Source organism: Lepidochelys kempii, chromosome 2 (assembly GCF_965140265.1).
Source record: "Lepidochelys kempii isolate rLepKem1 chromosome 2, rLepKem1.hap2, whole genome shotgun sequence".
NCBI classification, from domain to species: Eukaryota; Metazoa; Chordata; order Testudines; family Cheloniidae; genus Lepidochelys; species Lepidochelys kempii.
This window is the reverse complement of record NC_133257.1, coordinates 146,906,967-146,930,463: the sequence shown is the minus strand read 5'-3', so window position 1 is coordinate 146,930,463 and position 23,497 is coordinate 146,906,967. Positions and strand designations below refer to the sequence as shown.

Here is a 23,497-nt window from a genome sequence, read left to right as displayed (position 1 = left end):
AAAAAAAATCTCATGACAATTTGTGTGGCAGATGGCTGTAGCCCTTATAGACAACGTTTTTCTATACCGGTTTGCACCTTGGTGTGTGGTGCTTACTCTCAAAGGCAATAGGACTGCCCTGATCCTGTAGGGTTGATGGGGGCTGCGCTTTGATAGGCTTGGTCCAAGGGGTTGTGTAGCAGTGTGTTGATCTGTTTGTATGACACAGGGCCCCTTACAGGGAGCTCCAAAAAACATGCTTCACACAGTCATTTTCAACTGACATTTTATTCAAAAGACACATTTATTTTATTTTTACAACATACCCCAGTTTGTTCCTAAATCACACTAGAACTTTTGGGGTTTTTCCTCAACAGGATTTTGTAATTTGCTGAACGAAGACGACGTTCAACATTACACATTAAACATTTATCCATTAGCTCAGTTGCTTCAGCTAAACCTTTATCTTGGTCCTCTGCCTCTGCCACTTTGTCCATCAGGTCTGTCCCTTGAGCTAAATGTTCCTGGATTAAACAGAGGCATTCCAGTGCATATCCCAATGTGATGATAATATTTAAAACACTCTCCAGGCACAAATTACCACTAAGTTTTGGATTTTACAGTTCACATCATCTGGCCAGGGGCATCTATGATGCATCTTGTGCAGTCCTTAAATTGCTTCTCTCTCAGGTAGTGCTTGATGATTCTATGTGCAGCAACTCGTACAATTGCATGCGTAACAGTTTTACAGTTACAGCCTCACGCAGGTTCAATACCATATTTCCTCCTCACTGTTACATAGTACAGGCCTATAGAATAAGCATCTGATTTTGGGTTTGGGCAAAAACAGATCAGTCCCAATCCGTTTGCTCCTTCAGAGCTGTCAGTGTCCAGATTCTCCAAGACCTCTGAAGAACACAGCTGCTGAGAAATTTAAAATAAGAAATACGTGTAAGGCATCATTTTACTTTTTTATAGTGCGCTTTTAAAACATTTTATTTGTATGTTAAAAGACTTCTCCAGTTTACAGCTTTTTTTAAAAAAAATTGCCTTGGTATGAGGATTGATCCAAAAAGCTCCAACCAATTGAACAAAGAAGCCAGATCCCCTCTCGCCCCCCAAGCGTTCTTACTTATAACATACCTGTAATTTGTCTCTGTACAACTCTCCATTTGAATCATTTGGGGTCTCCCCAACTCTGATTGAAGTCCAGAGTGTCAAACAAAACTGGTTTCTTCAGTTCTTACAACTTCACCTTATAACATCTCTTCATGAGCTGCTTGACTGCTGGTGTTGTCAAGGGACTTTTAGGTGCTTCCATTTTTAATAAATAGGCCTGTTTGAACAGTTCTTCCTCTTTTATACAATAGTTGCAGAATACTTTCTCAGCCAATAGTTTAGGGCCAATACTTCAAAAGTCCTTTGGTTCCCCTCCCCAAGTAAGGAAGAACTTCTGTTTAAGGGCATTGAAGGATGGACACTATTGTACCTTTAGTTTTGTATTATTTTTATATCTTATACTTTCCTGAGTCAGTTCTCTTACAGAATTAAAACCCAAACCAAAACAAGTTATGTGATAAAAAGGTACTTACATTTTAAAAAGTGGTTAATGTTTTTCCCTATGATTTAAGTGTGTGAAATTGAACAAAATGTATCCTAAAAAGCCATAGACTGACTTCTCCTGTAATCTACATTGGGCTGAATAGGCGAAGCTCGGGCAATGTTGGTCTTCACTAACCAAAAACAAAGTGAAAGAAACCCGCTGCATTTCCTCGCTGGCTAGAGTGTAAATGCTGAAATTCAGTGCAGAATTAATAACTGCCCAGGGAATGAACCAGTCAGCCTTGTATAAAATGGCAAACTCCTGGGTCACTGTTGATTTCTTGTTCATGTGCAAATCCACCTTCTCTTTAATAGCAGGCAAGGCATTATTAATTAATAAATCCACATACTGAGGATACCATCATCTCTGTGCATGTTAGTGCCATCCTAGGCTGCTGGTAATCTTTCATGACAGGCATGAGGAGACTCATCTTTTTCTTGTCTAACATTTGCTAACTGTGCAATTTCTACCTCTCCTGGATATAAAATCTGTTCCAATTTAACCAGTGTCTCAGCAAAATCCTTGGCTTCTGACTGAAAGTCTGGGCGTAGGGCATACCACAAAGGACCCACTGTCATTTGCAAAATCTTTAAACAATCTCTATCATTCAACGGAAACATTTGAGTAGTATTCTCAATTCTTCTAGCATGCAACATAATTAGATCACTCTTAGAAACTCTGTAAATAACCAAGTTTTTTAGCCACCAAATCCAATGTTTTAACATACACTGCTGGCACAGGATGGAGGTCCCTCATCTAATTCCTCTGGATTTTACTAGCTTTTGAGATACTGCTGTTTAATACCCCCATCTGTAGAAAATATGCTACAGGGTTGAAGATTAGACTCCCTCCTTGCTCTTTACTAGCTGCTGCACACAGAAGGTTAGGAAATCCACTCCATTCTGCCTCTGTACAAATGCCTCTGTATTTTCACAAACAGTAATGGATTCCAACATGCCTTGTTCAGCACTGTTAAAAATATCTCTCAAAATTTGAAAGAAAGGGGTATTTGGTGCTGCTAAACTTTACCCCCAGTTTTGCGCCCTCCAGGGGTCCAAAGACTGTTCTTAATCTTGAGGTCTCTGTTCTAAACCCTAAAACTGAAATACCCATTGCTCTGGCAACAAAATTACAGGTCTTATTGCAAACCAAACTGTCCTGACTTGAACTGCTCTGTGTCAGAATCTGCTTGTTCTCTGTCTTGAGCTCTGGATCTGGTTAGCACTCCACTATACTCTTGTCCCTGTTCCTTCTGTGTCTCATTTCCTGGTGAAACCATAGTCACGCAGGTCTAGTCTCTCCACGGGCATATATGCTATCAGACAAAACCTTTCTTAAAAGCTGAATATCATCCTTCATCACCAAAAACATCAAATCATCCTCTAAAAGAGGAGCATGTGTACTAAAAACCATGGATCCCTTCATATAAAACAGCATGAAGCTCAGCCACCTTATTTTGTGCAGCTCTCCTACAGATCTCTACATCTTGGTCATGACACCAATGTTCCTCAGCCTTACCTTTTATATGACAAGGCTTTTTCCTTCTATTTCTCAGAATAGTTTTGGATAAAAGGGCCAAGATATCTAAAATTCCAGAATATAATTCTAGTTTGCTCACACTCCTGAGCTACAATAGCAGTGATACTCACCTGTGCTTGCAAATGTTCTTCTAAATTCTTTATTAGTTTTGTAATATCCACCAGACTAGGAGAATGAGGTAGATGAGGCTTTCTTCAGTCAACTAACAGACGTTTCCAGATCCCAGGCCCTGGTTCTCATGGCGGACTTCAATCACCCTGACAGTACACCTTGACTTTAGCAAAACTTTTGATATGGTCTCCCACAGTATTCTTGCCAGCAAGTTAAAGAAGTATGGATTGGCTGAATGGACTATAAGGCAGATAGAAAGGCGGCTAGATCGTTGGGCTCAACGGGTAGTGATTAATGGCTCAATGTCTAGTTGGCAGCTAGTATCAAGCGGATGCCCCAGGGGTCAGTCCTGGGGCTGGTTTTGTTCAACATCTTTATTAATTATCTGAATGTTGGGATGGATTGCACCCTCAGCAAGTTTGCGGATGACACTAAGCTGTGGGGAGAGGTAGATACTCTGGAGGGTAGGGATAGGGTCCAGAGTGACCTAGACAAATTGGAGGATTGGGCCAAAAGAAATCTAATGAGGTTCAACATGGAAAAGTGCAGAGTTCTGCAGTTAGGATGGAAGAATCCCATGCACTGCTACAGGCTGGGGACCGACTGGCTAAGCGGCAGTTCAGCAGAAAAGGACCTGGGGATTACAGTGCACGAGAATCTGGATATGAGTCCACAGTGTGCCCTCGTTGCCAAGATGGCTAATGGCATATTGGGCTGCATTAGTAGGAGCATTGCCAAGAGGTCGAGGGAAGTGATTATTCCCCTCTATTCGGCACTGGTTGATCACCTGTTCAGCCTGATGATCTAACCAGTTTTCTATCCATATTATAGTCCATTCATCCAATCCACACTTTAACTTGCTGGCAAGAATACTGTGGGAGACCGTATCAAGAGCTTTGCTAAAGTCAAAGTATATCACTTCCACCGCTTTCCCCATATCCACAGAGCCAGTTATCTCATCATAGAAGGCAATCAGGTTGGTCAGGCATAACTTGCCCTTGCTGAATCCCCGTTGACTGTTTCTAATCACTTTCTGCTCCTCCAAGTGCTTCAAAATGGATTGCTTGAGGACCTGCTCCATGATTTTTTTGGGAACTGAGGTGAGGTTGTAGTTCCCCGGATTCTCCTTCTTCCCTTTGTTAAAGATGGGCATTAAATTTGCCTTTTTCCAATTCGTCTGGGACCTCCACCGATCGCCATGAGTTTCAAAGATAATGGCCAATAGCTCTGCAATCACATCAGCCAACACCCTCAGCACCCTTGGGTGCATTGCATCCGGCCCCATCGACTTGTGCATGTCCAGTTTTTCTGAGTAGTTCTTAATCTGTTCTTTCACCACTGAGGGATGCTCACCTCCTCCCCATACTGTGCTGCCCAGTGCAACAGTCTAGGAGCTGACCTTGTCTGTGAAGACCGAGGCAAAAAAAGCATTGAGTACTTCAGCTTTTTGCACATCCTCTGTCACTAGGTTGCCTCTCCCATTCAGAAGGGTCCCACACTTTCCCTGACCTTCTTTTTGTTGCTAACATACCTGGAGAAGCCCTTCTTATTACCCTTCACATCCCTTGCTAGCTGCAACTCCAGTTGTGATTTGGCCTTCCTGATTACACCCATGCAGGCTCAAGCAGTATTTTTATACTCCTCCCTAGTTATCTGTCCAAGTTTCCATTTCTTGTAAGCTTCCTTTTTGTGTTTAAGCTCACCAAAGATTTCTCTGTTAAGCCAAGCTGGTCGCCTGCCATATTTGCTATTCTTTCTGCACATCGGGATGTTTTGTTCCTGTGCCCTCAGTAAGGCTTCTTTAAAATATAGCCAGCTCTCCTGGACTCCTTTCCCTCTCACATTAGCCTCCCAGGGAATCCTGCCCATCCATTCCCTGATGGAGTCAAAGTCTGATTTTCTGAAACCCAGGGTCCGTATTCTGCTGCTCTCCTTTCTTCCTTTTGTCAGGATCCTGAACTCGACCATCTCATGGTCACTATGCCTAGATTGCCCCCCATGATTACTAGATTACTTCCCCTATCAATTCTTCCCTGTTTTTGCGAGCAGCAGGTCAAGAGGAGCACAGCCCGTAGTTGGTTCCTCCAGCACTTGCACCAGGAAGCTGTCCCCAGCACGCTCCAAAAACTTCCTGGATTGTCTGTGCACTGCTGTATTGCTCTCCCAGCAGATATAAGGGTGATTGAAGTCCCCCATGAGAACCAGGGCCTGTGATCTGGAAAGTTCTGTTAGTTGTCTGAAGGACAATCTTAGGCTTAATCTTAGGTTTAATATTAGGCTCTCAAATAACACCCCTTTCCTCTAAGCCATCTCATACATTTCAACAGGAAAATGTTTTTTGGAAGGATCTGAAATGTAAGTCAAAACTGGGTTTATAACAGGAAATAAATTACAACTTTAAATTTGGAGCTGCTACTGCAGTGTCGTAATGTGTCTGTGCCTGTCTGTTTTAGGTATCAGTGGGTAGCCGTGTTAGTCTGTATCCGCAAAAACAACAAGGAGTCTGGTGACACCTTAACAGCTTTATTTGGGCATAAGCTTTCATGTCTGTTTTAGATGGACACATGCAAGTAAGTGCAAGGCCTAGCACAATTTTGCAGTGAGGGCACAGTTTCTTACCAGTGTGGAAAATTACTTGAATAGAAGGATTATGGAAATTCTCCTCCACCCCCAACAGTTTGCTTTGCACTGCACATGTTGGAGTCTACTGAGAAATGGTTTATTGAAATGACAAAGGATTGTGGATTTAACAACATCTTGCCCATCAAACCAAACCTTTCTAATCTCTGGGAATTTTTTACAACCTTCTGAATAGCTGTAAATTTTATCTCCTTAATAGGAGAAGGAATGTACAGCAAATCAAACTAAATCAGACATTATAACTATATCTTAAAAATATTTGGTGTTTTTTAACATAGTTTGAATTTTTATCTTATAACTTTAGCAACATGCATTAAATTTGAACACAGTGGTATCAATATTGATGGTGTGTGTGTTATTTTAATCTTCATTTCAAATGTTTTGGATGAAACATAAAATCAGTTCGAGTTCCTTCCTTTCTTTATCAGAAAGCACAATGTTAACCTATACTGCTTAGACAAATTACAAACCTAGACACTGAGTTTAACATTCCTTTTATGTCAGAAAGCACCAAGGGATCAGGACCTTGATTTTGTTTAATCTAAATGATTTAAAATAGAGATTAAAATAAAATACACGTTGATATTTTTATCTTCTCAAGTGTTCAAATACTATGTCGGCTCAGACAAGTAGGATTACTTAATGTAACCAACAGTTGGGCACAGGAAGAATTCTAAACGCTTGAGTGGGAAAGGGGAAGTGTATGTTTCTGAGAGAGGTCAATATTTCCTGGACATTAGGGTATTTTCTCTAGTATCCGCTAAAACATAGGGGTAACAGCTGGATTTTAGGTGATCCAGAGACTTCAGAGCTGTGTTCTACTCAGTTCTGTAAAAAATATATTGGAAAGACTAGTTTCAGTATGAAGAGTTTGTCATTCAGTCCCTTACATTCTAGGGATTTCATAGCTAAGGCTACGAGTTTGTCACAGAGGTTACAGAAGTCACGGTTTCCGTGACTTTCCGGGACCTCTGTGACTTCTGCAGCAGCCGGTGTGGCTAACTTGTGGGCCACCTGTGGATCTCAGACCACAGCCTCCCTTCCACACACCTCCAGCAACAGCAGGGGTTTGGGTTGAGGTGCAGGAGTGGGTGAGGGCTCTGGGTGGTGCTTACCTTGGGAGGCTGCCTGGAAGTGGCGACATGTCCCTCCCTCAGCTCCTAGTTCTGCCTGCTGCCTCCACTTGCAAGCACTGCCAGTGGGAGCTGTGGAGCCGGCGCTTGGGGTGGGAGCACCGCATGGAGCTGGGAGCTGAGGGAGGGACATTTCGCCATTTCTGGGAGCCACGAGGGGTCAGGTAGGGAGCCTGCTAGCTCTGCTAAGCCCCCACCCCCAGCACCAATGGGGATCCTGCCTGCCCCTCCCAGCAGCGGTAGAGTTCCTGGGCAGCTCCCCTGGAGCCCCCGCGGTGTCCCCAGGCCACCCCCCCAAGCATCCATGGTGCCCCCTAGGCTACCCCCCAGAAGTCCCCGTGACACCCCCAGGCCACCCCCCGTCCCCTCCAAGATTTAGTCAGGGTATATAGTACAAGTCATGGACAGGATACGGGCCATGAATTTTTGTTTACTGCCTGTGACCTGTCCATGACTTTTACTAAGAATACCTGTGACTAGAATGTAGCCTTATTCATAGCCCTTCAAAATGATTGTCAACATAAACCCACACATTTCATAAGGCCATAGTTCTCCTATTACTATAATATGGCAGCATTTCCAGGGCACAGCTGTACATAAGTCTTGTGTGATTGTTTAGAGTGTGTCTGCTAAACAAAAGAGGTAAAATTTTCAAAAGCCCTTCAGTCATTGAATCTAAGTTTTTTGAGTGATGGTCCCTATTGCATTCCACTGAGGGTTATGCACATGTACCAGGCACCTTGAATGGGAACTTTTCAAAATAGTAGTGTCCATTGGTCCATGCATGCACTCCTGCATGGCCTTGTGGTTTTGCTGAAGGTGATAAAGGACCAGGTAGACAGTTCATTCTCACTGGTGCATGGTTGGAGTCGGAGCTTCTGCTTTTTCTCTCTGACTGTACTGCACCTCCTCCAGTGGGATCCGAAGAACATTAGCTATTCTCTTGAGCGCCTCCGGAAATTGACGGTAGTCATTTGGAGGAAAGGAGGGTGTCGATGACAACAAGTGGAATCTCTCTGGATCCATTAAAAAAAGAAAAGGAGGACTTGTGGCACCTTAGAGACTAACCAATTTATTAGAGCATAAGCTTTCGTGAGCTACAGCTCACTTCCTCAGATGCATATCGTGGAAACTGCAGCAGGCTTTATATATACACAGAGAATATGAAACAATACCTATTCCCACCCCACTGTCCTGCTGGTAATAGCTTATCTAAAGTGATTTCCAGCACAAATCCAGGTTTTCTCACCCTCCACCCCCCCACACAAATTCACTCTCCTGCTGGTGATAGCCCATCCAAAGTGACAACTCTTTACACAATGTGCATGACAATCAAGCTGGGCTATTTCCTGCACAAATCCAGGTTCTCACATCCCCCCCACCCCCATACACACACAAACTCACTCTCCTGCTGGTAATAGCTCATCCAAACTGACCACTCTTCAAGTTAAAATCCAAGTTAAACCAGAACATCTGGGGGGGGGGGGGTAGGAAAAAACAAGAGGAAACAGGCTACCTTGCATAATGACTTAGCCACTCCAAGTCTCTATTTAAGCCTAAATTAATAGTATCCAATTTGCAAATGAATTCCAATTCAGCAGTTTCTCGCTGGAGTCTGGATTTGAAGTTTTTTTGTTTTAAGATAGCGACCTTCATGTCTGTGATCGCGTGACCAGAGAGATTGAAGTGTTCTCCGACTGGTTTATGAATGTTATAATTCTTGACATCTGATTTGTGTCCATTTATTCTTTTACGTAGAGACTGTCCAGTTTGACCAATGTACATGGCAGAGGGGCATTGCTGGCACATGATGGCATATATCACATTGGTGGATGTGCAGGTGAACAAGCCTCTGATAGTGTGGCTGATGTTATTAGGCCCTGTGATGGTGTCCCCTGAATAGATATGTGGGCACAGTTGGCAACGGGCTTTGTTGCAAGGATAAGTTCCTGGGTTAGTGGTTCTGTTGTGTGGTATGTGGTTGTTGGTGAGTATTTGCTTCAGGTTGCGGGGCTGTCTGTAGGCAAGGACTGGCCTGTCTCCCAAGATTTGTGAGAGTGTTGGGTCATCCTTTAGGATAGGTTGTAGATCCTTAATAATGCGTTGGAGGGGTTTTAGTTGGGGGCTGAAGATGACGGCTAGTGGCGTTCTGTTATTTTCTTTGTTAGGCCTGTCCTGTAGTAGGTAACTTCTGGGAACTCTTCTGGCTCTATCAATCTGTTTCTTTACTTCTGCAGGTGGGTATTGTAGTTGTAAGAAAGCTTGACAGAGATCTTGTAGGTGTTTGTCTCTGTCTGAGGGGTTGGAGCAAATGCGGTTGTATCGCAGAGCTTGGCTGTAGACGATGGATCGTGTGGTGTGGTCAGGGTGAAAGCTGGAGGCATGCAGGTAGGAATAGCGGTCAGTAGGTTTCCGGTATAGGGTGGTGTTTATGTGACCATTGTTTATTAGCACTGTAGTGTCCAGGAAGTGGATCTCTTGTGTGGACTGGACCAGGCTGAGGTTGGTGGTGGGATGGAAATTGTTGAAATCATGGTGGAATTCCTCAAGGGCTTCTTTTCCATGGGTCCAGATGATGAAGATGTCATCAATATAGCGCAAGTAGAGTAGGGGCTTTAGGGGACGAGAGCTGAGGAAGCGTTGTTCTAAATCAGCCATAAAAATGTTGGCATACTGTGGGGCCATGCGGGTACCCATAGCAGTGCCGCTGATCTGAAGGTATACATTGTCCCCAAATGTGAAGTAGTTATGGGTAAGGACAAAGTCACAAAGTTCAGCCACCAGGTTAGCCGTGACATTATCGGGGATAGTGTTCTTGACGGCTTGTAGTCCATCTTTGTGTGGAATGTTGGTGTAGAGGGCTTCTACATCATAACTACTTCACATTTGGGGACAATGTATACCTTCAGATCAGCAGCACTGCTATGGGTACCCGCATGGCTTAGTTGCTTAGGCAGTTTTGAAAATCCCAACCTTTGTTCTTTTTTTTTTTCTTTTTTTTTCATTTGGCACAGTTTGGCTCTTGGTTTATTCCTAGGATTATCACATGATGATCTTCCTACTTCCCATCCTTTTATTGTACCACTTTGTTAAAATCCTCATGACTTGGAACAATGCAGAACATTTTTTTCTTATCTATAAATATATCATCTGTGATCTTTCAATATATCAGATTTTTCTGAAGGAACAAGAAGAAAAGGTTGAAAATCAGTTATATGAATTTTAAACTACTTTTGATAGTAGACCAGCAGGAATTATAGATCCCGGTCTGTTTGCTTGTTACTCCAATTTCAGAGTAGTTGAGCACAGTTCTATAGTGCTCCATTAAAGGAAGCTTACAAAATATTTACAGCAGAAATTCACATAATCTGTATTGGATATCTGTATTTAAATATCTTCTGTTCTTGTGCTGGTTTAAAAAAAGAAATATTGAAACTGCTGTCAGGCAGTACTTCGGAGACCAGCAGTCAAAAGTTTTCTTTCCTGCTACCAGAAAGCTTTGTTGTCAGTTCAGTTATTAAAACCCTAATTTATTGTAGCACAATAATGCCAGGGTAATTTCTCACTACATGCCATTTTTGACTAAGAGATGTGTTATGGCTCTCAGCACTAAAACAAATGGGTTAAGAACGAATAATCCTTCCTTTTTGGAGGATGTGTAATGCTGAGGATTTTTTTAATGAGATTTATAAGCTTCCTAAGGACAATATTTTGTTTGCCTCAGAGGACAACAGAGCAGCAGTGCTCTTTGTCTTAAATTGTTCAAGTGCTGGTATATCAAAAAGCAGGTAAAAATGGTCCAGACAAAAATGCTGTTTCACTTCATCACTAAATTGGCAAGCATTCTAAGGCCAGAAAGGACCATTGTGATCATCTAGATCACCTACGATATGACACAGGCTATTGGACTTCACTGAATTAATTCCTGCTTCAAGTCCAATAGCTGTGGTTGAGATAGAGTATCTCTTTTAGAAAAACATCCAATCTCGTTTAAAGATTACCAGTGATGGAGAATCCACCACAAACCTTGGTAAGCTGTTCCAGTAGTTAATTATCCTCCCCTCACTCCCATTAAATTTTAAGACTTATTTCTAGTCTAAATTTGTCAAGCTTCAACTTCCAGCCATTAGAACTTGTTATACCTTTGTCAGCTAGATTAAAGAGCTCTCTTTATCAAATTTCTGTTTCCCATGTAGGTATTTACAGACTGTGATCAAGCCACCCATTAATATTTTCTTTGATAAATACACAGTGAGAGACTCAAGGAGGAAAATCTATAAAGCATGTTTTACAATCTTTCAGTTCTTCATGTTCCAATTCTTTAATTCCAGTCCTTCAGTTTTCATGTCTCTTCCATGAACCCTCTCCAATTTATCAGTATCCCTTACTGAACTTTGGAGAACTGGTCACAGTATTACAGTAAGGGATTGACCAGTGCCATATAAAAAGGCAATATAAACCCTCTTCCCCTTACTGCAGATTCCCCTGTTCATGTATCCAAGGATCATTAGCCTCTTTAGCCATAGCATCACACTGGGAGCTCATGTTCAGCTGATTATCCACCATGACCTGCAACTAATCTTGTAAGTATGGCCTACATTTTACCTTACATTTGGCCATATTGAAACATACATTGTTTGTTTGTGCCCAGCTTACCAAGTGATCCAGATCATCCTCTTCATTATTCTCGGCTCCCTCAATCTTTGTATCACCTTTAGACTTTATCACTGATGATTTTATGTTCTCTTCCAGGTCATGGATTTAAAAATGTTAAAAAGAGTAGGGTCAAGAATCAATATCTATGGGACCCCACTTGACAAACCATCCACTCAGTGATGATTCCCTGTTTCACAATTACATTTTGAGACCTGTCATTTAGACAGTTTTTAATCCTTTTAGTGTGTGCCATTGTTTTTGTATCAGTCTAGATTTCTTAATCAAAATCCATGTGGTATCAAGTCAAATGCCTTCCGAAAGCCTAAGTATATTACATCCACACTATTAAATTTATCAACTAAACTTGTAATCTCATTAAAAAGTGATATCAAGTTAGTTTGACAGTATCTATTTTCCATAAACCCATGTTCATTTGCATTAATTATATTACTCTCCTTTAGTTCATTATTATTCAAGTCCCATATCAACTACCCCATTATCTTGCCAAGGATCAAGTCAGACTGACAGATCTATAATTACCTGGATCATCCAATTTACTTTAAAAAAAAGTTGGCACAGTAGTCAGTGCTCCAAGACTTACTGATAATCAGTATTAATGGTCCCGTGAGCTCCTCAGCTAGATCTTTTAAAATTCTTGGATGGAAATTAACTGGATCTGCTGATTTAAAAATATCTAACTTTAGTAGCGTCTGTTTAACATTCTCCAGAGATACTAGTGGAATGGAAATGTTGTCACCATATGATGAGACTAAATAATCTGTTTTTCCCCAAATACAGAACAGAAATATTTATTGAACACCTTTGCCTTTTCTGCATTACTATTGATAATTTTATCATTTCCATTTAATAATGGACCAGTACTATTGTCAGAATTCTTTTTGTTCCTAATCCATTTATAAAACTCCTCCTTACTATCCGTACTGTGCTGGCCATAGATTTCTCCTTATGTCTGTTGGCTTCCCTTATCAATTTTCTACAGTTCCTAACTTATGATTTATATTCATTACTATCAAATTCCCCTTTCTTCCATTTGTTATATATTATAGTTTTATTATTATTATTTATTATTTATATCTGCTTTTACTTCTCCTCTAAATCAGGTTGGCATTTTAACCAGCATGGCTGTTATCTGCACAATCTAGAGCACCCTGCCTTTACCCTACTGAGGGCTCAAGATGTGACTGAGTTAATTTAGGCACCCCCACCCTTTCCATTCCGAGGGCTCAGGAGATAGGGCGCCTACCCTTACCAGTCAGGGGCTCAGGGAGAAACCTGGTCAATTTGAGTACCTGCCCTTACCTCTTCCCTTGGGGCTCAGGGCTCTCTGGATCCGCAGGACCTTTTCCCAGTGAAAGAGTCTTACACAACTGTGCTCTAAACATCTGTTTGTTAGCAACACACACAGAATACATATCACAAGCAAAGCTATTATGCTTACTGCTCTTAATATACAAGCACATTTCACCCAATAGCCAGTCAGAATCTACTTCTCTGGGGGTTCTGATCCACTTACATGTCATGGTCGTGCAAGGGGATAGGGTATGCCACAGCTTGTTGGTTCCCAAGGAGTGTTGTTTTTCATTTACTGTATATACCTCCTTTAACTCTATACTAAATTTATCACATTGTCCGACACCCCTACATAACAAAATTTAACCAATCACACGTGTCCTCCTCCCTGCCCTTCTGTGTGTCCTCCTCCCTGACCAAGTCTCTTATATTTTATCTCTCATGCCAAAATTGTAATTTATTTATGACTTCCCCTGTTTGTGCAGATGGTCAGCATGAATCCACTAGTCAGAACTTATCTTATCTATTACCATTTGTTCTTGAGTCTCTCTGTATTCTCCCTAAAACTTCCCAGTGCCTATGTCTCTCTACTTTACAACCCTTGTTAGGGGACATTCCTGGGGAGAGGGTACTTTATTAGCAGCAGAGAATACTTTTTCTCAGTTTTAGTGGGGAAATCCCTGAGTTTCACCCAAGGCTGGTTAAGGAAAGTTTAGTATGGGAGTGGGTTAGGTCCCAGGCCTGCACAGTCTTCTGTTTTAAGGGGTATTGACTGGACTATTGTGATAAATGAAGGTGTGTGTGTGTGTGTGGGGGGGGGGAGTAGCTCCCTGACACCCAGCTGCCAGTTAGCTAAAAAATCTCTTATAGTAGCTGTTCTCTACTTGCTTTACCTGTAAAGGGTTAAAAAGTCTGACTGCATGCATAGGTAAAAGGAAGTGAGTGGGCACCTGGCCAAAAGACCTAATGGGAAGGCTAGAACTTTTAAAAATTGAAACGAGACTCCCCTTTTGTCTGTCCATGTTGTTCTCCCAGAGAGGAAACACAGACTAGCAATGCCGTAAGAAGCTTTGAGCCAGGTATGAAAAATCATAGAATCATAGAAGATATGGGTTGGAAGAGATCTCAGGAGGTCATCTAGTCTAACCCCCTGCTCAAAGCAGGACCAACACCAACTAAATCATTCCAGCCAGGGCTTTGTCAAGCTGGGCCTTAAAAACCTCTAAGGATGGAGTATGGGTGGGAGAAGTATGGAACAGGTTTTTTTGGGGGGTGGAAGGTGGCATTGTTAGGGAGGTGGGAAGCCTCCCCCCATGCAGACTCTTGCTGACCCCAAGTCTCTCCCATTCAGTCAGGCACATCTGCCGTTGTTCCCACACCTCCCCATCCCCATGTGTCCCTGCAGCCTCCTCCCCAATCCTCATGTGTCCCTGCAGCTCCCCTCCCCCATCCCCATGTGGCCTTGCACCCCCACTCCCATTCAGCCCCTGGCTCAATGCTGTCATCCCACTAGCTCCTGAGCCTGTGCCCCAGTCTGTTCCCTGCACTAGCCATTCTGACCCCCAGTCTGTGACCCCCCCCAGCAGCCCCATGTGCCCTACTCTGTTCTAACCTGGCTCCGCGAGCAGGGTGCTGTGATGAATTTCTACTCCTGGGGGAATTCTGTGCCATTGCACATACACAGAATATTTTTTCCCCACAGAAAATACATTCTGCCCATGAAGTACTGCAGTTCCACCTTTTGCCCACCAGAGGCAGCTGTGGTGCCAGAACAGGCAGCTATGTTCATGCTGCTGGCTGTCCTAGTATCACAGCGGCCTCTGGTGGGTGAAAGGTGGAAATGCAGCACTTCTTGGGCAGAATGTATTTTCTATGGAAAAAAATTCTGCAGGACACATGCATTCTGCACATGTACAATGGTGCAGAATTCCCCCAGGAGTAACTCTTCAAAATTACAGTACTGATTGAATATTCTGAGAGTTTACTAGTAAAGAAATTAATATTGATTGAAAAGTGTACTCTTTTACATCTGACATTTTGTTGTTGTTGGCTGTTGTCGTTTTTGTCGAGGGGAGGAGTCCCAAAAAGATGAGCTTGGGTGTTGTCTTTCTAGACAAAAGTTGTCAGAATAAATCTTGAGCAGATCAGATTACACTGATTAAGGTATGTTTAAAAATATTTTTAGCATTAATATCACTTTTAAAAATTATTCTTCATAAGTGAAAATTCCTCTTTCAGCAGAGACTAAAGAATAATGTTCTCTTCAGAGAATTCATGAAGGACTGCCCTCTTTCAAAATAGTCATCTAAATGAGACCGAGGTCACAATTTGCACTCTGCTAAGATGCCCTTGTCAAAATATGAGATAGAGGTCATCACCTGTCATAATCAAAAATGGCCACTGCCTCCATTCTCCTGATCCTCAGTGTTTGATTATGAAGAATAACAGCAGAAAATTACCATTAACTGCAGCTAGAGTCTATACTTGAATGACCAAGCCTAAAAGTTAAATTTTAAAAAGCTATTTAAGGTTGTTATTGTATATCTTCAAATAATTAGAAATCTCACATGGTAGCATTCTCCTTTAGCTTTCTTGTTTACTGTTCATGTGTGAACATTTTAATAATTAAAATATTAAATCTCCCCCAGGAAATTCCCAAAGTTACATTAAAATATTTGAGGATACACTTAAGTAATTTAGGGTAAAATACATTACAGGGATGTTGTAACAATCAATATAAAAGATTTTTTTTGCCTTAAATACTGATGTATAGTTTCAATCTTAACTACATTATAATATAATATATGTTATATTCAGTGCTGGGATGATGCCTCTTTTACAAGTTAACTTAACATTAGGAATGGTAATTAAGCACACATGACATTAAAAAACAAGCATGTTTATTTTTTTCCATTTAAAACTTTTAAATTTGCTCTGACAAATCATTCTATATGTACCACAATATCCAGTTAACAGGCAACTCATAAATAATCTTCACATATCACAATGTTTTTCAAATGTTGAAGGCTGAGAACTTTCAACTCACTTCATTTGTAACTGAAAACCCAATGGAAACATTAATTTTTAATTGAAAAAATCTGTTGACAAAAAATTTTAACCTGCTATTTTAACACAGACTATAATGCCTTTTCTGCAACAGAAAAAATATCTATGGACAAAGCAGTTAAACTTAATTTTAGAAAATTTTAGCTGCTGTAGTAATTCTCTTAAGCCTATTGCTGTCTTCCAAAGGAAATTACAAGTGTGCACTAATCCTTTAGAACCACTTTTATCATTTATGAGACATGCAACACCCAAAGTAGTAAAATATTTATGCCTTTTAGTCACTAAAAATTGAAAGTATGACTAAAACGTGATGATTTCACTTGAGCCCATAGTGTTGCACTGTCTCACATATTGAAGTAAAAACAGACTTTTATTATAAACAATGAAAATAGAAACAATTGCAGTAGAAGTAATTACATATTAAAACAAAAATCACAATAACTCTAAAATAAGTATAGTGTATCTGGAAGACTTGTTACTGAAAAGTCCCTGAAGACATGAAGCGATTAATTTACACGGCAAGAGACTTTAATTAGGTCCCCTGTCCAATGCTTGGTAGAAAATGATTAAAATGCAGGATAAAAATAAGGGAAAAATGATTCATATGCCTTGGAAAATATTTTATTGAGTTAGTAGCTATCCAGAGAGAATTACATGAGAATGAAAGATATTATACTTTGTGATCTGATAGCCATAAGTCTTGCTTCAGAATAGATCTACATTTTTACATATAGAAATAATTTATAGAACATTCACACATATTTATTGTGTCATGCCCCATCTTGAGTATTATCGTCAGGCAAGGGAGTTTGAAACAAACAAAACAATTGATGTTTAATAACTCTTTACTGCAGCTCCAATTGTCCCTAAAGCATATGCTTTCCTTTCTAACAGACACTGAAAAGCTATATGTTCCTCAGCTTCATCCAACTTGTGCTCTTATGAAAAACCTTAATGATGACTTCAGCAATGTTAATGTAGAATAACTCTCAAACTGAATGGAGAAGAGAGTATGATGGTATCGATAGGTTTTGCATAAAAGTGCAAGTGGAGACTTTTCTCTTTTCCCTCTTATTTCTATACTATTAAGGTTTGGGTGGCTAGGCTCAGTATCGATTCAACCTTAACTGTCACTAAATAACCTTAAGTGTCACTGAACAGTGGTTTTGTGTGTGTGTGTATTAATTTATATATTAGCTAGGGATGCCAATTAATTGCAGCTAACTCACGTGATTAATTCAAAAAAATTAATTGCACTTAGAACAATAGAATACCAGGCATTCGCATAGCACTGTTGTAGGTGGCATTGCAAAATATTTACATGCCAGACGCGCTAAAGATTCATATGTCCCTTCATGCTTCAACCACCATTCCAGAGGGCATGTGTCCATGCTGATGATGCTTGTTAAAAAAATAACGCGTCAATTAAATAATCTGTCAATTAAATTAAAATCTCCTTCGGGGGAGAATTGCATGAGGTGGTGGAATCTCCTTCCTTAGAAGTCTTTAAGGTCAGGCTTGACAAAGCCCTGCCTGGGATGATTTAGTTGGGGATTGGTCCTGCTTTGAGCAGGGGGTTGGACTAGATGACCTCCTGAGGTCCCTTCCAACCCTGATATTCTATGATTCTATGTCTCCTGCTCTGTTTTATGCATTCTGCATATATTTTATGTTATAGCAGTCTCGGATGATGACCCAGCACATGTTCGTTTTAAGAACACTTTCACTGCAGATTTGACAAAACACAAAAAAGGTACCCATGTGAGATTTCTAAAAATAGCTACAGGACTCAACCCAAGGTTTAAGAATCTGAAGTAGCTTCCAAAATCTAACAGGGATGAGGTGTGAAGCATGCTTTTAGAAGTCTTAAAAGAGCAACACACTGATGCGGAAACTACAGAGCCCAAACCACCAAAAAAGAAAATGAAACTTCTGCTGGTGGCATCGGACTCAGATACTGAAAATGAACATGCGTCAGCACTGATTTGGATCGTTATCAAGCATAACCCATCATCAGCATGGATGCATGTCCTCTGGAATGGTGGGACATATGAATCTTTAGTGCATCTGGCATGTAAATATCTTGCAACGCCAGCTACAATAGTGCCATGCAAATGCCTGTTCTCACTTTCAGGTGATGTAAACAAGAAGCAGGCAGCATTGTCTCCTGTTTGTCTGCGTGAATGGTTGACCAAGATGTAGGACTGAGTGGACTTGTGGGCTCTAAAGTTTTACATTGTTTTATTTTTGAATGCAGTTTTTTACATAATTCTACATTTGTAAGTTCAATTTTCATGATAAAGAAATTGCACTACAGTACTTGTATGAGGTGAATTGAAAAATACATTTTTTTGTTTTTTTTACAGTCCAAATATTTGTAATAAAAATAAATATAAAGTAAGCACTGTACACTTTGTATTCTATGTTGTAATTTTAATTAATATATTTGAAAATGTAGTAAACATCCAAAATATTTAAAATAAATAGTATTCTATTGTTGTTTACCAGCACGATTAATTGCAATTAATCGTGATTAATTTTTTTAATTGCTTGACAGCCCTAAAATTAACAACATTTTTGTGCACATTTCTTACCTGGCTTCAAAGGCTAGCTATGTTAATGAGTGAACTGGTCTAGCTATCCTTGATATGAGTTAGGTCAACACAGAGCCTTCATAAGGGGAAAAATTGGGCTAATGAGTCTGTTTCTAAGTTTCAACCGCTTTTCTGAGGTAGGCATTGCTGCTGCCTTTGTTTCTAACCATTTCTTATTATCCACCAGGAGATGGGATTCCGAAGGAAAATAGTCCATTTATTAACAGTGCCGAGATGGACCAAGGAAATAGCTATGAAGGGAAAAATATGGCTCTCTTTGAGGTAACTTTCAGAATTTTAAAATAACTTATTTTGAGGAGTAAATTACAGAGCAATTTCAGGTTATTTTTAGAGAGTGAGGAAAAGTAAAAACAATTGCAGCTCTCTGTATATTAGAAATCTGTTGTACAAGACATGTAAACATAATTTGTTTCTTTTAATTGTTTAGTTTCCATGAGGTTGTGTTAATGTTTTTAAAAGTCTGATCAAGAATCACTTTTTAAATTAATTTTGATTAGAAACTTTCTTAACTTATCCACTTCATAATTTATTTTATAAGCAAATTATTGTGACATCCCCCTCTGGCGTTGTCTGGACCGGTGATCTGCTAGGCAACTCCAATCCTTGACTCTGGGAGCCAGCCTTACCCTGCTCTGCTGTGAGAATCTCCATTCCTGGCCTGTTCACGCACAGTCTCTGGCATATAAGCTGCTCCTTGGATTGTGCAACCGAATGACACTAGCCAATACTTCCGGTCCCAGACACAACCCTAGGAACCTCCGTCTTGCATTGTCCAGTTATGCCCACTGGATGCTGCAAGTTTATGAGTTTGACAATTTAACAAAGAAATTGATTTGTACCAGGCTTGTTATCCCAAGGGGAGTCTCTGTCACACTTCAGACCAAATGCACTGCTTCAGGTAGAATAACCAAATACATTTATTAACTATAAAGATAGATTTTAAGTGATTATAAGTCAAAAAATAACAAGTCAGATTTGGTCAAATGAAATAAAAGCAAAACACATTCTAAGCTGATCTTAACACTTTCAGTGCCCTTACAAACTTAGATGCTTCTTACCACAGGCTGGCTGGTTGCTCTTCAGTCAGGCTCTCCCCTTTGATCAGCGCTTCAGTCGCTTGGTGTGGTGTTTGTAGATGTAGGTGGAAGAGAGAGGAAGTGCATGGCAAATGTCTCTCCCTTCTATCATGTCCTTTCTTCCCTCTTGGCTTTGCCCTTCTCCCCTTCAGAGTCAGGTGAGCATTACCTCATTGCAGTCCCAAACTGACCAAAGGAAGGGGGGTGACTCACTCAGAGTCTAACAGATCCTTTTGATGTTGCCTAGGCCAGCATCCTTTGTTCCTGTGAGGCTGGGCTGGGTTTTCCCCATACATGCCCTGATGAGGTGTGAACTACCTCTCTGTTCTTGGAGAGTTTTTGTTGGGCTTGGTTTAAGCCATGAGGATAAATTTTCAGCTTTATGACCATATACATGAAATTATAGCTTATAACATTACTGTAATAATTACTGTAACGTCACTAGAACAACCATGCTCAGTGCATCATGAACCTTCCGAAGACACCCAACATGACAAACTTTGCATTGGATACAACACAATCATTTTTTTCAAAAGGAACATGGGGGTGTAGCGTGTTCCTCCAAGGTACCCTTAGTTTACTGCAAGAGGGTTAGTTACTGACTAGCTTGAAGGCAGTTTGTGTTATAGTTCTCTTGGGATCCAGCCATTAAGGCTATGAGGCAGCATGCCTCAGTTTCCCCAGTCACACACAGAAAACCAGGTTTTTTAAGGTTTCTCTGCTGTGATAAGCTTTAAACCTGTTTACAGGTATTAATTGAAAAGTAGAGTGATGGAGCAGGGAGTATTAACCTGGTAATGTTGCATGGGAGTTTTACTAGTTTACTGTCTTCTGCTGACACGGGGCGTGCCTCCATTTCCCTGGGGTAGTGCATCAATACTAGATGGTGATGGGAAATAAGGGTGTGACTTCACTGAGGGATGATACTTGACGACCAGCAAGTAAAGGATTGTGGCTGCGCTTCATAACCTGAGCCCAGGAAGGGGTTGGAGCCAGGTGATACTTTCTGCCTGGGAAACTGGACAAAGTGTGGAGGAGGGGCTGGGAGTGTGGCTGGGTGAAGCAGCAGGAAGGGGTTTCAGTTTGGAGCTGGCTGGGGAGATGCGGGGAGGCCCAGAACCTGGGTCTGTGCTCCCCGCTCCCCAAGAGGGACCTAACTGAGGGGTCCTGTTTTCTGTACCTAAAAGCTCTGTTTTAGACTGTGTTCCTGTCGTCTAATAAACCTTCTGTTTTACTGGCTGGCTGAGCGTCACGGTGAATTGCAGGAAGTGGGGGGTGCAGGGCCCTGACTCCCCCACACTCCTTGACAAGTAGCATTATCATAGATTTAACATCTGTGTCAAAATTCTTATCCCCAAAACTTAACATTAATGCCAAAATTTTTATCACAGATGGGCATTTACTAGTATCTTTATGATACCACGCCCTCTATTCAGATAGTGTAGTTTGAGGTTAGTTTGTTCGTTACCCATGGTGTTCTTTGACTCTCTCCCATGTAATCAGTCACTAGCTTTTCCTTCCTTCCATTGTTCCCCTCTGCGTCGGCTCTTAATTTAATCACGTTTCTGGAATTTTGGTGCCTCAGGGTCTGGCAAGATAGATGTTCAGGGGGATCCTACACATTGGTTGGCCCTTTGGGGATTGGTCTCCGAACCCCAGGACTGTATATATGCAGAAAATCCAGCTCCCCTTTTGGGGTTATCCTGTGTTCCCCCTTCCAGAACTCAGTCCTTCCCTGCCCCCTGGAGGGCTGTGATCTGTGCTCTACGAGCTAGGTGTGTTTACTCTTCGATCAGATGCTCCTTTTCCCAGCAGCTCTCCCATAATTGCTTTCTGTGTCTCACCAGGGTGGGGTAAGACACCCCCCACTCTGTCAGTTGGGCCATTTGTATTCTCACTAACTACCACCTGGCAATTTTCTTTTCCCAACTCCTCTGTTATCACAGGCATTGGAGCCGCATCTTGATTTAAAGACACACAGTTACTTTCCAAAAACCCTCCAGGAGGTCAGTTACACAGTTCCTTCTCAAAACCTGGGTCACAGGCTGAGTGTCTGGGCGCACAGATGCTGACCCAGCCACCCTAGTGTCCTGGACATCCTGCCCCAAGTGACTAGTGAGGAGACATTCCTGTACCCCCACTATTCCTTTCCCAGTTTCCTCCTCTGGGCCCCCTCCTAAGACAGATTTCTCTGTGCTCCCTAGGAAGGGTTCTGTCTCTTGTTCATCTGCAGAACTCTGCCAGCTAACAACTGGGACAGTTTTCTTAATCACTGACATCACCTCTCCTGCCCTTGTGCCTGAGGGCATGTTGCCTTCTACTGGAAAGGAGCTAGCTTCAGCCTCTCCCACACTTGGAAGTACACTGCTTCCCTGTGTTACAGAGTCACAGGAATCCTCACCCACCTCAGTGGTTTCTGAGATCCCCAGCCCCTTCTCTGGGCTCTCCTCTGGGACACATTTCTCTATGTTCCCAGTGAGGTGCCTGCAAGAATAAAATATTGAGGTTGTTGACTTAAGTCTATACCAGTCCTTTGATTCTTTGTACCCGGCCTTAGAAAATGAAAAACACTGTTCAGATGAGTGTAAGCCTTGTCTTTCCAGGTGTGTCTGATGCTAGTTTGTTGCAGACACAGACCACCTGACTGCATTATAACCAATTGAGACAGTTATTCAGGGTATGATAAATGTAGATACCCTTTTCTCCCTCAGAAAGAATCAGTATCATAGCTATCTTAGAGACCCTGAGGGACTGAAGGTAGAATCATAGAAGATTAGGGTTGGAAGAGACCTCAGGAGGTCATCTAGTCCAACCCCCTGCTCAAAGCGGGACCAACACCAACTAAATCATGACAGCCAGGGCTTTGTCAAGCTGGGCCTTAAAAACCTCTACGGATGGAGATTCCACCACCTCCCTGCGTAACCCATTCCAGTGCTTCACCACCCTCATAGTGAAATAGTGTTTCCTAATATGCAACCTAGACCTCCCCTACTGCAACTTGAGACTATTGCTCCTTGTTCTGTCATCTGCCATGACTGATAAAAGCCAAGCTCCATCCTCTTTGGAATCCCCCTTCAGGTAGTTGAAGGCTGCTATCAAATCCCCCCTCACTCTTCTCTTCTGCAGACTAAACATGTCCAGTTACCTCAGCCTCTCCTTGTAAGTCATGTTTTCCAGCCCCCTGATCATTTTCCTTGCCCTCCGCTGGACTCTCCCGAATTTGTTCATGTCCTTTCTGTAGTGGGGGCCCCAAAACTGGATGCAATACTCCAGATGTGGCCTCACCAGTGCCGACTAGAGGGGAATAATCACTTCCCTCGATCTTCTGGCAATGCTCCTACTAATGCAGCCCAATATGCCACTAGCCTCCTTGGCAACAAGGGCACACTGCTGACTCATAATCCAGCTTCTCATCCACTGTAATCCTAAGGTCCTTTTCTGCAGGACTGCTGCTTAGCCAGTTGGTCCCCAGCCTGTAGTGGTGCATGGGATTCTTGCATCCTAAGTACAGGACTCTAAACTTGTCCTTGTTGAACTCATCAGATTTCTTTTGGCCCAATCCTCCAATTTATCTAGGTCACTCTGTATCCTATCCTTACCCTCTAGCATATCTACCTCTCCCCCCAGCTTAGTGTCATCTGCGAACTTGCTGAGGGTGCAATCCATCCCACCATCCAGATCTTTAATAAAGATGTTGAACAAAACCAGCCCCAGGACTGACCCCTGGGGTACTCCGCTTGATACCGGCTGCCAACTAGACATCGAGCC

The 23,497-nt window shown here is 41.8% G+C and overlaps 1 protein-coding gene across 1 annotated transcript in view; it reads left to right on the top strand.

Annotated features, from left to right (window-relative positions):
- Positions 1-23,497, top strand: part of SLC12A7 (solute carrier family 12 member 7) — a 334,571-nt gene that overhangs the window by 142,027 nt on the left and 169,047 nt on the right. The window contains exon 2 of the mRNA XM_073332427.1: positions 18,820-18,914. Within this exon, the coding sequence (XP_073188528.1) occupies positions 18,820-18,914 (95 nt within the window). The remainder of the gene's footprint in view (positions 1-18,819; positions 18,915-23,497) is intronic.